The sequence below is a fragment of the Equus przewalskii genome, chromosome X (assembly GCF_037783145.1).
Source record: "Equus przewalskii isolate Varuska chromosome X, EquPr2, whole genome shotgun sequence".
Taxonomy (NCBI): Eukaryota; Metazoa; Chordata; class Mammalia; order Perissodactyla; family Equidae; genus Equus; species Equus przewalskii.
Genome location: NC_091863.1, coordinates 65,773,523 through 65,788,613, shown reverse-complemented (window position 1 = coordinate 65,788,613; position 15,091 = coordinate 65,773,523). Strand labels below are relative to the sequence as shown.

At 34.3% G+C, this 15,091-nt stretch overlaps 1 protein-coding gene across 4 annotated transcripts in view; it reads right to left on the bottom strand.

Moving 5' to 3' along the window:
- Nucleotides 1-15,091, bottom strand: part of LOC103566226 (uncharacterized) — a 396,238-nt gene that overhangs the window by 105,577 nt on the left and 275,570 nt on the right. For all 4 annotated transcript variants that reach the window (XM_070603400.1, XM_070603403.1, XM_070603401.1 and 1 more), the window contains one exon: nucleotides 3,451-3,534. In XM_070603400.1, coding sequence (XP_070459501.1) covers nucleotides 3,451-3,534 — 84 coding nt within the window. The remainder of the gene's footprint in view (nucleotides 1-3,450; nucleotides 3,535-15,091) is intronic.

The window sequence follows — 15,091 nt, the reverse complement described above, 5'->3', positions numbered from 1 at the left end:
GCAGAAAACAAAACAAATAATCAAAACAAAAATCACTGATAGAGTACTGAGAGAACAGTGCTGCCATTTTAGTAGATGGTTTTGATTGACAAGCAAAGGCATTTGGAATTATTCACAGGAATTATTCCATTGAGATAAAAAATAAATAAATAAAATGGAAATAAATGGAATGATTTCCATTGAGAGCCATGAAAGGTTTTGAGTAGGAGAATGACACTGTATCACCAAGTAGTGTTTATAGATAGAATAATCTCTTTACAGAGCATAGAATGGATCATCAATTTGAAAGTTAGATGGACTTGAACATTATCAATGATCAATATTAATAATAAGAATAATATAAAAATATGTGGACAATACCTGTGGAGCTTCAAATTCATAATCCTTGTCAGTGTACCTATTTTCCCAATAACCTACAAAATTAGTTGTGGATGTTCAATGTTTTCTGTAATACAACAACAACAAAACTTGGTTTGCTAACAAAGGATGATTTATACTCAAGGGGCAGTATATTTTGAAGACTCAAATAAGCCATAACAGATTATGTAAGCCTGTCTTGAGAGGAAAAAGGACACATATAGTAAGAGTATAACAGGCATACAACCAATGTATGAACAGAAGAAATCTGTCAAAGTGTGGTTGATGTTTTAAATAAGAAGAAAACACTTGAGAATGCACTGATTGAATTCGACAGACGCCTTCTGACATCTCACAAGCTGTTTCTCATCACTAGTAATGTGTTTCTGATTGTCATTTTTCTATTTAATTGAAAAGTTATGCATATTAAAAGGCAAAACCAGGTAATAACAGCCTTTTCAATTAGCACTACAGGGACCAATAACAATATAACCTAAAGAAAAATGAAGAAAATTCCGTTTTCAACAGGAAGAAGCACAAAATGTAAAAGTAGAATTTTAAAAGTCATTATTTTTCAGTGAAGAGACTATACCAGCTTTCTCAATGCAAATATCCTCTTAAAGGAGGTATTTAACATTTTACCATTGTACTTTGGCCTTCAGAATCCTGGCTAACTCCAACATTGCCTAAAATTCCATAGCCTTACCTTAATTTCAGATAGGCCAATCTATAAGACTTTCTGACAAGAGAGTGGAGAAACCAAATAAAACTTTGTTTTAGGGTGAGCTCATTGAAGCCATTCTGTAGGCAAATGCTAGGCAATTTATAAATAGTATAGCACATTGAATAAGAGCATGAGCTCTGGAGTCAGATTGCTTGTCATTTAACAGCCACATGATTTGGGGCACGTTATTTAGACTCTATGTGGTTCAGTTTCTTCTTGTAAAATGAAGAAAAGAATAATATATAATTCATTAGCTTGACAAAAAGATTAAACATATCATCACTTATAAAATGATTATCATAGTGTCCAGCAGGGTAAACATTCCATAAATGATAGCTATTATTATTACTTAGACCTACATTTCAGCGAATGTTTCTTTGGTAACAGATGACAGTCTATGAAACTATACTCAAAAACTCAAAAAGTATGTGGAATTGGAACTTAAAGTGTTTCTGAAAAGTAAAAATTTCTTTCAATGTTTTAGTGATAGACTTAGTGATTAGATCAATTGTTTCTCTTCATATACCCTTAGGTTTACATCTCTTGTGAAGTGACTGTAAAGAGACAGACAACAGAGGCACCATTATCACATGTGTATGGGCTTTTACTTTCATGCTTATTTAGACACACACAGTTAGCACCTTCCAAGCAGAAAACAGTTTTAAAATGAGTGGAACACCCAGGACTTGGCATGACCAGAAAATGACTGATGGTAAAACCTTCTGAATCAGATGTTAGTTAGCACACTTTTGGTATTCATCATTTAGTTTTTAAAGATTAATAAACCAAATTAGGGCTGCTTTATGAACATTTTCCACTTAAAGGTGGCTTCTTGGCACTGCATAGCTCCCATTTTGCAAGAAGAACTTAGGATCTATTTCCATCTTTCAAATATTTTATTATAACATTGATAATATGTGGTTACTAAGTAATTATAGTCAACTGTGTGTTTTTGTTATCTTATAAATCAATATTATAAATTATATAATGAGCAAATTGCCAATATGTGTTTACGTGACCCTTAATTGAAGCCTGAGCTGGTTAGACAGAATGATTTATTATTCCTTAATATGTTATATTTTTAGCTCATGTTTTGTGGAAATGTAAGTGAGGAATTTCTCAATATCATCTGTGAAGTTGCTTCCATTAGTGTAGCTAAACAATTTTAATTTTCTTGTACTTATATACCGTTTGATAAGCATGTTCACAAAATGATTAAATTACAGGATCCTGGTAAGCGAATAAGTAGGTCAATGTAAGAAACTCACTTTGTGAATATGAGAGAGGAGATTGGAAGAATCTAATTACTTTATAATCTTGTTGGAGGGGCCAGGAACATTCCAAAATATAGTCCCTGTGCATTAGTGTCCTGGGAGAATAAATTATCCCATCTCATTAGGACTGGATTCTGAGATCTCCTTTCCTTGGGCATCCATCCATCCACCCACCCATACCTACATACATTCAATCATACATTCACTCATTCAACATACATTAAATTTCTACTATGTTCAAGGTACTATGTTATTTGCTGTGACTGCAAAAATCAATAAGAAAACATGGCACAGACTGACTAGAATACAGTGTGATGAGTTGTTTGATAGTATTATTTACAAAGTGCCATATGACCACAAAGAAGAAACTGATTAATTCTACCCGAGAGTGTCAGGCAAGATTATCAGAAGAGAAGTGACATCTGAACTGAATGTTAAGAGTGAGTAAGAATTACTCAGGCAGAGAAGGAAGGGGAAGGGAATCTAAGCACTGAGAAAAATATGGAAAAAAAAAGACACAAACAGTGAGAGTACACGGAGTATTTGCAGATGTAGAAGTAGTCTATTATGTCTAGTAGACTCCAGGACAGGGATTTGCAGGAGATGAGGTTAGAAATTTGGTTGGGATCATATTTTTAAGGGCTGCGTATTCCATGTTAAGGAATAAGAACTAGTAAAAGCAACTGAGAATCAGAGAAGTTAGAAAAAATAGGAAGGTTACAGAAAAAATAATTGTTACATAAAGTTTCAAGGAAGGAAGAGTCAACAGAGTAAAATGTTGAATAATAGCCAGTGTTCACATGAGAAGGAAGTGAAGAGCCAAGACAGTCATCAATAGCATTTAGGCTGTTACATAAATGATCAACTGAATAAGTGAATCTTCAATTGTTCTTGCAAGATTACTGAAAGGTAATCTTAACTAGAGTCCATGGTAGCATGACTCTTTTGGAGTGCAAATAATATTGTAACGAAACAAATTCTAAGTCTCTGAATTCAAGCTATATGTGGAATATTATTTAAGTGGTGAAGTTTATGTATCTCTTCCCCCAATAGTTAACTTCTCAGTGCTCACAATGGAGAATTCAACCCACTCACCATTGATAGATGATGCGTTGGAGGCACATAGTCAGGTCCACGTTCCCCTGAGAAACTCATTGCTTCGGGTTCAATGGCAATTGGCTAAAAGCAAAAGTGAAAAGTCCATTAAATATAAAGCATACTGTGCTATAAAAAGGAAACCATCGTTGTTTATAAAAGGCTCAGACATCTTAATCAACTTTTTAATATTTAAAAAAAATAGATCATAAACTGTGCACATGCACAAGGGCAATTACATAAACAGTTAACATTTATTGAGTGCTTCCTATATGTCCGGCATTATTCTATGTTAACTCCTTTAATCCTCACAACAACCTTATAAGTTAGGTACTATTCCTATGCACATTTGACAGATGAGAAAACCAAGACCTGGAGAATTAAATTAACTTGGCCAAAGTCACACAGCTAGTAAATAATGAAGTCGGGATTCGACTTCAAGTAGTCTGGCACTGGAGTCCACACTTAACCACTAAACCAGTCTAATAAATATAGAAGCCTAAATAGGCATTATAAAGATATAAATGGATTTATTTAACATTCTTTATATAGCACTTACTATACCAGGCTCTGTTTTTAGTGCTTTATAAATATTACTTCATTTATTATGGTAGTGCCATATTAATACTGCCTCACTTAATACGGACATTTGGAGAAATACACTATGTATAAATACATTGGATCATCTTAAATTCCCTTCTATTTCTGGATAAAAATGTAGGATTAGTAGACTTCAAAAAGTGGATATAAATGAAAAGAATGCTTGTCAAAAATTGGGCATTTGTGTGTGTAAAAACTTAAGTAGAGGGTATAGAGTTAGATTATTTCTATTACCACTTCAAAGCTGAGATTAAGATCTTAGCATCTAAGATTACTTGAAAAGCACTGACCTCAACAGTCTGAGTAGATCAGTTCATAGCAGAATTAACAGTAATAAAACTAGTCAACGATAATATTATGAAGTAGATAATGTCTGTCTCAGGTGCTTTCCAATTACTTTTTCTATTCACTTTCTCCAATATTAACTTCCTATTTCCCTTAGCGTTCCTTGATGTCAATTCTACCATAGCTGTGATTTCTTTCATGTCACAAAATATGAACTGATACATTTATCATACTGCTACAGATTCCAAGAAAATTTCAAGAGAAGGATTTACCATAGGAAGAGTGTACTGATTAAGTAAATGAATAGATCTTTAATAGTAGAGAAGACAATCTGGTTGGATAACCTACTTCACTTACAATAAGTTCAATCTTAGAGAGCAATAGTTGCTCTGTATTACATTACATAACCAAATATTTCACTCTCTGAGCAGCAGTTAGTATAATGGCTAACCGCACAGTATTTAAGAGCCACTGGTTTTTGAATCCTGGCTCTCCCATTTATTAAGCTGTGTACCATTGAGCAAATTAAACTCTCTAAGGCTCAGTTTCCTCATCTGTAGAATAGGAATACTATTAATACCTTCCTCACATGGCTGTTACACAGATTGAATGAGATAATGTGAATAAGGTGTTTTGCACATATGCCCACAAACTAATACTTATGAGTATTTGTCGTGAAATATGAAAAATATTGCCAATTTATGAATTTACATATTAATTGTAAAGGTTATTCATTATTTTAGAAAGGCCTTAAACATTGTGACATGTCAAGCCATAAAAAATTTTGGTGAGGTCCCTACTATGAAAACTGAGGGGTAAAATTCAAGCATGCTTTTGGGAATTCAAGTCCATTTTCCTTGATGGGTGAGTATCCATGACATTAATTAGAGTATTTCAATTAAGACTAATCCCACCTTAACATATGTGTAAAAAATAATTCACAAATTTGTTGATTCTTCTTACTATGGACATTAGCTAGTATTGTGTTATCTTTCAGCTCAGTTGTTAAAACTATCCTCATTCATTTAGCACAATGACAGTTAAACTCAATCATTCTTGTTGACTTTAATAGTTACAGTGATCTAACATCACCTTTCACATTCTTAACTTTGTTTCTCATGAGAAAGCCCAACTGTTTATTGATTAGAGATAATTTGATAGGTAAAAATATAGTTTAATCTGCTGAAATTAAAATTGATGGGTTATAGCTTTGACGAAGAAATCTCAGGAAAAGAAACAGGAGATTTCAACCATTATTTTTAACACTTTTGATAAAAGTGAAGCCATGTATTAAATACTTCACTACAATATGGTGGGAGAGTTGAAATCAGCAATTCATGGTCTTTACTACTCCAAGGCTGAGTACTGAAAACAATACAGGTGAGACTGACCTTTAAAATGCAGATGGGTACAAGAAAGGAATGATACCTTTTAATGTTAGAGTGGGCTATATTTTATCTTATTTCAGCTCAGTACAAGAAGGTCTTTCCACTCTTTCATTCTTTTTCTAATTTACTCCATGTTGAAATAAATAAGATGGTTTGAAATTAAATGTAAGATCTGTGTATGAATTGGAAAAAGTCAGGAAGTATATGTATTAAATGGTTAACAGTGACGACCTCTGGAGGTGGGACTTTCACTTTTTACCTCACACAATTTAAAAAATGTCATGGTAAACCAAATCAATAATATTTTGAAAATAAACTCTGAAATCTAATTTTATTTGATAAAGAAAACAGGAATTCATATTCAGACTAGAAACAGACCACTTTAAATCCTGTTTAGTATACTATGTATAAATGTATACTATTATATATTATATGACATATAATACTGTATATTATACGTTAATCATATACTTTATAATATGGTTGCATATTATGATATAAATCTATAATATAGGTATACTATATCATGTAATATAGACAGTATATTATAACCACAAAAATAGGCAGATATGTTTTTTCCCCTTATACAACACGATTTCAAAACTATTTAATTTCAAGACTACAGATTAGAGCTTAAAAGATTTATGGTTTTCATTTGGTTAGCCAACAATTTTTTCCTTGTAAAAAATATGTAAGCATTTCAAAGAAAGCTGTTTTTTTTCTCTTTGCTTTAAATCTACTATGTTAACTAATAAATACACTATGCTAACAAAACAGTCAACAGAATTCAGCATTTTTTTTCTTAATAGCTTGCTATAAGGTTAGTTTCTGAATCTTAACAGACGTGTAATATAATAAGCTACCAAATACATACTTAAAAAAGATACTTTGGAAATCAATTTGTATTCGATGACATTTATCATAAGTGAAGACACACAGAAAAAAAACTTTTAATAAACAAGCCTTTTCTTGAGACTAGGCACTAGCCAAGTTTTCACAAATTAACCACTGGATTGCCAGCATCTCAAGGGCAGAAATCATGTCATATTTATTTTTGCCTCTTATTTTTAGCACATAGTAGGGGGTCCATAAATGTTTGTTGAACTAAACTGAATAATAAAGCCAAAGAACTAAAGATGTACTGATGTAAAAGAAATGCATCATAAGATTCAGGACTACTGTAAAAGCTTTCAATAATGGAAGCATAAAAAGACATAATCTTGCAGTGAAATTTGAAACAGGGACACTAACGCTATATGGGCCCACAGAAAGTAGTGCCAAATAATATATGTGAATATGAGTATGAGATTCAAATAAAATTTAAGCACTGAGAGGCACTGGAGATGACAACTTAAATTTTTCTCTCTGCAGATAGGAACATTAAGACACAGAGATAGCAACCAAATCACTCAAGGTGGACACAGCAAGAGCTTGTACACAGATCAAAACTTTAGTTAGTACATTTTCTGAACCAAATATGACACATGATTTGACAAAGGATAAATGAATACTACACAAAGGACAAGATGTGATAAGTATCAAAAGAGGTACTAATATGATGTTACAGGAATCAAATCAAAAGCAAGTTCTTTTCAGAGAAGTGGTACAGTGCAGTAATTAAGAATAAGGAACATAGGGGCTGGCCCCGTGGCCGAGTGGTTAAGTTCACGCGCTCCGCTGCAGGTGGCCCAGTGTTTCGTTGGTTCGAATCCTGGGCACGGACATGGCACTGCTCATCAGACCACGCTGAGGCAGCGTCCCACATGCCACAACTAGAAGGACCCACAACGAAATATACAACTATGTACCGGGGGGCTTTGGGGAGAAAAAGGAGAAAAATAAAATCTTTAAAAAAAAAAAAAGAATAAGGAACATAGAGCCATACCACTGAAGTCCAAATCCCACTCAGCTACATTTTGCTGTGTAACTTTGAGCAAGTTATTCAATGTCTGTGTATCAAGTTTCTCATCTATAACATAGGGATAACAATAGTACATATCGATGTGAATTAAATTAGTCAATATATGTACACAGTTTAAAACAGTTCTGGGCTATGATAAATATAGCCTGTTCTGCTACAAGGTATGTTTCTTTACTGCACATTAGCTCATGTGCGATTGATAAACGGGACACGGGGTCAGAATAAATTTGAAGTTGTGTTACACAATTTTTCCCAGCATGCTGATTTTTTGAAGTTATCAGGATCAAGCTTTATCACAATTAAAGAGAAAGCTTTAGTAATACATAAAGACATTAAGTGCTAAAAATCCCACAGAAGTACCTTCCTTTACTGCCAATGGGGTCTTCAAAAACCAACACATTTTCCTCTATGTTAAGGTATCTAGGGATCTGGAAGACACTTCCTAGTGTTAACAAAAAAACTGACTTTTTTGTAGCAGGTTCCCCTTGAATCGTATTTTTAATGTAGACAAAACTAGTACCTATTAAAAGAAAATTTCTTCAAGGACCAATTTCTTGAAAGAGGAAGTTTGAGTCCCAAGGTATAAGGCTGTTAAAGATGGTCTGACTATTTTAGATCACATATCCTAATGGAGATTTAAGCATACTAATATTCTTTATTAGGATTATTATTGCTATTCTTGGGATTAAGGTTACAAAGTTCCACAGGTTTTGAATGGTCTGCTTCAGCCTTGTTTTCCTATATTTCTATTATTTTTTGTGAGCAACTATGTACAATGAGGTTCTTTTCTTAGTTTTTTAAAATCAATACACATATGGTATTATAGCAAAACTGCAGTCATTCAATAAAGGTTAGTAATTATTATTTTTGACAAGAGATGATTAATAAAGGTTTCATGAAGGATATTATCAACTGAGTTTAAAAGGATGGTAAGAAATTTAAGAAGTAGAAATTGCTGAGAATGGTTTCAGGAGAAGAAAACAGCACGAACAGTGGCATAGGTGGAAAAGGGAGTAGTATACAAAGGATGGTAAGTTTATTCTATTTCCCTGGGGGTGAACAAAATTATGGGATATGATATTGGAAATGTGGGTCAGCCCTGAACTGTATGGTGGAAAATAATAAAGCTGCTTTTAGTCTCTGAAGAAAGATAAAATATTTGACTTCTTCATTTTTCAAGGTATTTTATTGATCTACTCTAGACCCAGGTAAAACGACTGCTCTGTTAACACTGATAGAGTATGTTTTGCCATATTAGGACTTTCTTTTACCTCAAGATTGTCAAAATGAAAATTAGCTATTTGCTGTAAATCTTTATGGAAATTTGAAAATCATTCAACTTTTTCCAATTTAGCTAAATCTAAAATACACAAATCAAGTGGGATCCAGAGACAGAAATATAGAATATTTAAATGCATGAAACAAACTTGAATGAACAGAGTAAAAAGTAAATCAACAAATTTCTATCCCTCTGATTCTAGTCACAGAAGAATTCAAATACCAATGTTTTCCTACTCCAATACATACCTCCCAGATTTCAATCTCCTTATCCAACTTTTATTTGCTGACTTTTCCTCTTGCAATTTCAATTGGACCTTCAGTGCTGTCAGTTCATCTTATTTTTTTATTTTTTGCTGAGGAAGACTAGCCTTGTGCTAACATCTATTGCCAATCTTACTCCTTTTCTTTAACTTTTTTTTTGAGAAAGATTAGCCCTGAGCTAACATCTGCCACCAATCCTCCTCTTTTTGCTGAGGAAGACTGTCCCTGAGCTAACAACCATGCCCATCTTCCTCTACTTTATATGTGGGATGCCTGTCACAGCATGGCTTGACAAGTGGTGCATAGGTCCACACCCAGGATCCGAACCAGCGAACCCCAGGCTGCCAAAGTGGAATGTGTGAACTTAACTGACGCACCACCAGGCCAGCCCCACTCTTTATTTGCGCATGAATATTAGCCCTGAGCTAACATCTCTGCCAATCATCCTCCACTTTATATGTGGGTCGCCACCACAGCATGGCTGAAGAGTGGTGTAGGTCCAGACCTGTGATCCAAACCCATGAATCCAGGCCACTGAAGCAGAGTATGCTGAACTTAACCACTACACCACAGGACTGGCCCCCTCAGTTCTTCTTTTTTTACTCCCAATTCCCATTCCCCCAAAAACCATTCCAAAACTTTACTCATCTCTCTGAGCCATCCAAAAAATTTGGACCACCCTCACTCTCAGAACGTGGAGATTCTTTATGAGAAATACTAACAATCTTTGCTTAGTCAACAGTATTCGTTTCTGTACAAATAGTATGCATGAATAAACATCCGTTTTCTGTCTAATGATCCATATAGGATAAGAATACAATTGAGGAAGTCTATCTTGGTTGCTATTACGTTACATAAAGATTAAGTCAAAGGCTAATAAATCCATCTTGTAAGGAAACAAAGAAACATGAAAATTATTGAGCCATATATGTCTGTCTTCTTTCCTTCTCAGTTCTTTATTTTATTTATTTATTTATTTATTTATTTATTCATTTATCATTATTCTTTTTGAGGAAGATTAGCCCTGAGCTAACATCTGCCACTAATCCTCCATTGTTTTTTTTGCTGAGGAAGATTGGCTCTGAGCTAAAATCCACGCCCCTCTTCCTCCACTTTATATGTGGGATGCCTGCCACAGCATGGCTTGATAAGCGGTGCGTAGGTCCACAGCCAGGATCAGAACCAGCAAACCCCAGGCCACCAAAGCAGAGAATGCAAACTTAACCACTGTGTCACTGGACCAGCCTCCTTCTCAGTTCTTTAAGTATCCACATCCACTCTGTTAATTGGATAGTCTGATTCCGACAGTACTGAAAAATAAAATCTCACTAATTTTCTCCACAATTTTTATCTTATTTTAAAATCTAACACTTCTGACAGTTTTACAACTGCAACTAAAAGCATTTATATACACTGAAAAAAGGCAGCTGGCTGACTCATATTCTGCTAATGAATCTTACGTAAATATATCTTTTTAATTCCTCCAATATCAGCACCCTACTTTGTCCAAAACTCTATACTTACAATACAGAACACTTTTCTTTAAATGGGTAGAATATTAGATACCATGAGTTTAACGTTATTTCAAAATCTCAAAATAGGCTATAGATTGTTTAAAAATTGGCTGTACAGGTTGCTTGGTGTCTTAACTTTTTATAAGTCACTTAGTTAATAACTTTAATTGGGAACACTGCTCTTTTTCAGTAATGTGAATGGGAATGATATCAATGAAACTGCCAGAGTAGAGACCTACAAAATTTCTTGTCTCCATAAAAGCAATGAGAAAGTTGGAAAAAATGATCAGAGTCAATTTTTTCAGAATTCTGGAAAATAACTAAAGGTTTACAGCAAGCAGGAAGAATTTATTTTAAAAAATCGTGGAATCTCAGAACAGCAAGCTCTGTGGCATTTTCACTTGTCCTATTCTCATTCCCCCATCTGTGGTAAACCAACTGCCTGAAATCATGATGAAACCAATATCCTAGCAGCCTCCAGAGGAGGCAAAATGGGGATGGAGCACCTCCAAAGCTCCATTCCCAGAGAACTGTCATCATTTGACCTATCTGATGGTTTCATGAAAGACTCCACTTGCAAGGCTCTTTATTTGACCTGGCTAGGAGTTCATTCAATGTGAAACCTCTTCCCTGTGGTATTTGTTAAAAACAATTAGAGGCAATATTTGACATCATGACTGTCTGAGGTGGTAGATAACAGCTGGGGCAAACCATAAATTAACCAAAAAGCTTTAAAGGAAAAACTGGGGAATGATATATTCATAGAAGCTTTGATAACCTCCAACATATTCATTAGGAATCTAAAAGGCCATGGGTATGCATAGAGCTGTGTGTATGCCCATGGCTGTGAACATGCTTGGGAAAGACCTGAGAAGGCCCTAAGTTCTTACTTCTGGCTGACATTGAGTCTCTGGCAAAGCACAAAATGAAGGCTAAGGCAGAGTTTCAACTGCCTAGCTGTGTGCTGAAGGTATGCCCAACACACAGAGAGGTTCTCAGCAAAGACTGGGAGATGAATTCATACCAAGCCTTCAAGAAAGTTTCTCTGTAATCATTAACCACTAAACTGAGCAGAGACTTGACAGATCACACATGACAAGGATATAGAATTTAAAGACTAGTTCAGAAAATTCACTAAACAAACAATATTAACAAACAGCAAAAATAACAAACATTAGGGAGGGAAGAGAATCTGATTTCCAGAGTAGCTACATTATATTACCTAAAATGTCCAGGTTTCAAAAAAGATTATGAGAAATGGAAAGAAACAAGAAAATATGGCACACACATGGTCAAAAAGTTAGTTAATAGAAACTCTTCCTGGGGAAGCCCAGATCTTGGACTTACTTGACAAAGATTTTAAACCAGCTGTTTTAATATGTTCAATAAAGCAAACAAAACAATTTCTAAAGAACTACAGGGAAGAATGAAAATTATGTTTCACCAAATAGAGAATATCTATATAGATATTGAAATTATTCTAAAAGAACCAAATAGAAACTGTGGAGTTGCAAAATATAACTGATAGGAAAAATTCACTAGAGTGGCTCAACAAGTTTGAATAGGCAGAAGGATTGGTGAACTTGAAGATAGCCAATTGAGATTATCAATTCTGAGAAAAAATTGAAAAAGAATTTAAAAAATGAACAAAGCCTTGGAGACTGGTGGGTCAATGTTAAATGTACGAATATACACATAATAGGAATTCTAGAATTAGAGAGGAGAGAGAATGACAGAAAGTAATTTGAAAAATAATAGTGAAAACTTCCAAATTTTTATGAAAAATATTAACCTACACATCCAAGAAGCTCAATAAACTCCAAAGAGGATAAACTCAAAAAGAATCCCACCAAGATACATCATAACTAAACAGTCAAAACCAAAGAGAAAGAAAGAATCTAGAAAAGCATCAAGAGAAAACTGACTCACACATACAAGGAATTTTCATTAAGATTAACATCCTATTTCTCATCAGAAACCATGGAGGCCAGACAGACAATGAGATGACATACTTAGAGTGCTGAATACAAAAGACTGTAGTCAAGAATTCTATATTTAACAAAACTGCCCTTTTGAAATGAAGAAGAAATTAAGATTTCCAAGATAAACAAAATGTGAGAGAATTCTTCACTATAAGACCTACCCTACAATAAATACTAATGGGAATCCTTCAGGCTGAAATGAAAAGGCACTAGACAGTAACTCAACCCATATGGAGAAGTAAAGAATATCTTTAATGGTAACTATATAGGTAAACATAAAAGATGGTATTAATGTATTTTTTGTTTGTAACTCTTTTGTTCCTGTCTGACTTAATACAATTGCATAAAGCATTAACTATAAATCTAAGTTGAGAGGTACATGTATATACCACAATTGTGACAATAACAGCACAGAAGAGGCAGGAGGGAATGGAGTTATATAGGAGACAAGTTTTTGTATATTCAAAATTAAGTTGGTTATTAACCTCAACTGGATTGTCATAAATTAAAATGTTAAATGTAACTCCCAAACCAACAGCCATGAAAATAACTAAAAATATAGAGAGAAATAGAAACAAGGGGATTAAAATGATACTCTAGGAAAAATATATTTAACTCAAAATAAGTCTGCAATGGAATATAAAAGAAGAATTTTAAAAACATAAGGCATATAGAAAAGAAACAGCAAAATAGCAAGTGTAATTCTACCTTATCAATAATAACACAATGTAAATAAATTAAACATTCCAATTAAAAGGTAGAGATTGGCAGAATGGATAAAATAAAAAATATGACCTGACTACATGTCTTCTGCAAAAGACACAGTTTAGATTCAAAGCTACAAATAGGTTGAAAGTAAAAGAATGGAAAAAAATATACCATGCAAACAGCAAACAAAAGAGAGATGGAGGGGGCTGGCTCCGCGGCCAAGTGGTTAAGTTCGCACGCTCCGCTGCAGTGGCCCAGGGTTCGGATCCTGGGCGCGGACATAGCACCGCTCGTCAGGCCACGTTGAGGTGGCGTCCCACATCCCACAACCAGAAGGACCTGCAACTACGATATACAACTATGTACAGCGGGTTTGGGAAGATAAAGCAGAAAAAAAAAAAGAGAGATGGAATGACTATACTAATATCAGACCAAATAGACTTTGAGACTTTAAGATTGTTATTAGACATAAAGATGGACATTTGATAACAATAAAAGAGTAAATTCATCAAGAAGACAGAATAATTATAAACATATATGCCACTAACATGAGAGCTCCAAAATGCCATGAATATATATGACAGGTGATTATTCACACTAACTTAATGATTAAGCAGAAAGAAACTTCCCTGATATCAAGAGCAAATTATCTTTAAGGTTTCTCTAGAGTGTGTCACTAGCAGATTGGACAGATTTATCTTGTTAATGCATTGCATAGAACTGTAGAAATTCAAATGATAGCAGTGTTTTGCAAATATTTAATTAAAAGAAGAATCTGCAATCTGCATAAGCAGCCCCTCTGATGCTTGTGTGTTCAAAAGAAGAGAGGATCCCTGAGGGACGGTCCTTTACCAAATTTTTCTTAGGGTTCAAATAAAATTCATCAACTACAGAGGCAAGAGACAAGAACATGCTGATTTAAACAAATACACACACAACATAAACATAGCTTACTGATTCAGAACGTCAAAGTATATTTTCACACCTTTAAATAAAAACAGAAATACCAACATGATACTTGAGTTGAATGATTTTCTATAATATTACATGTTTCGTAGAGGGGGTGAGTAATCACTACCATTCTACCTATACTCTCCTCCAAATAGAACCCTGAAAATTTTAAGTCATCCATCTTTACCCACTGCAAGTAAACAGTGAGCCTGAAAATTTCAGTGACATAACTATCATTTCACTCCTTCCTATCTAAAAACAATTTCATTAACCATTTGCAGAGGCCACCATTCATTTTCTATGCTACCCAGAAATACACTTCACTTGGAACAGATAATGGCAAAAGGAGAAGTAGAAAATTATGATTTTTTTTTTCAAATTGATCCTGACAGAAGTGCACTATTTCTGTTGCCTTCAGCTCCCTATGACTCTGTTCTTTCTGCTCCATCACATGTTAGGCTCTGTAGATTATCAAAGGGGCTCTTCTTGTTATGAGTGCCTTATTATCCTTTCCTAATCCAGGAGATCCTCTTCAATTTGACCTCTTTCCAATTTACCTCAGGATTTCTTCCCTGACTGGAGATATCGCTAGCCATACAATCTAAGTTTTCTAGAAATTTAGTTTCTTTCTCCCGTTGCGTATAGGAATATTTAGGGTGGTTAATATCATGGATCTGTAATATCTCTTTTCACCAATGGACTCTGCTATCTAAATATAATCCAGGCCCCAAATCATCAAATTCAAGGGTT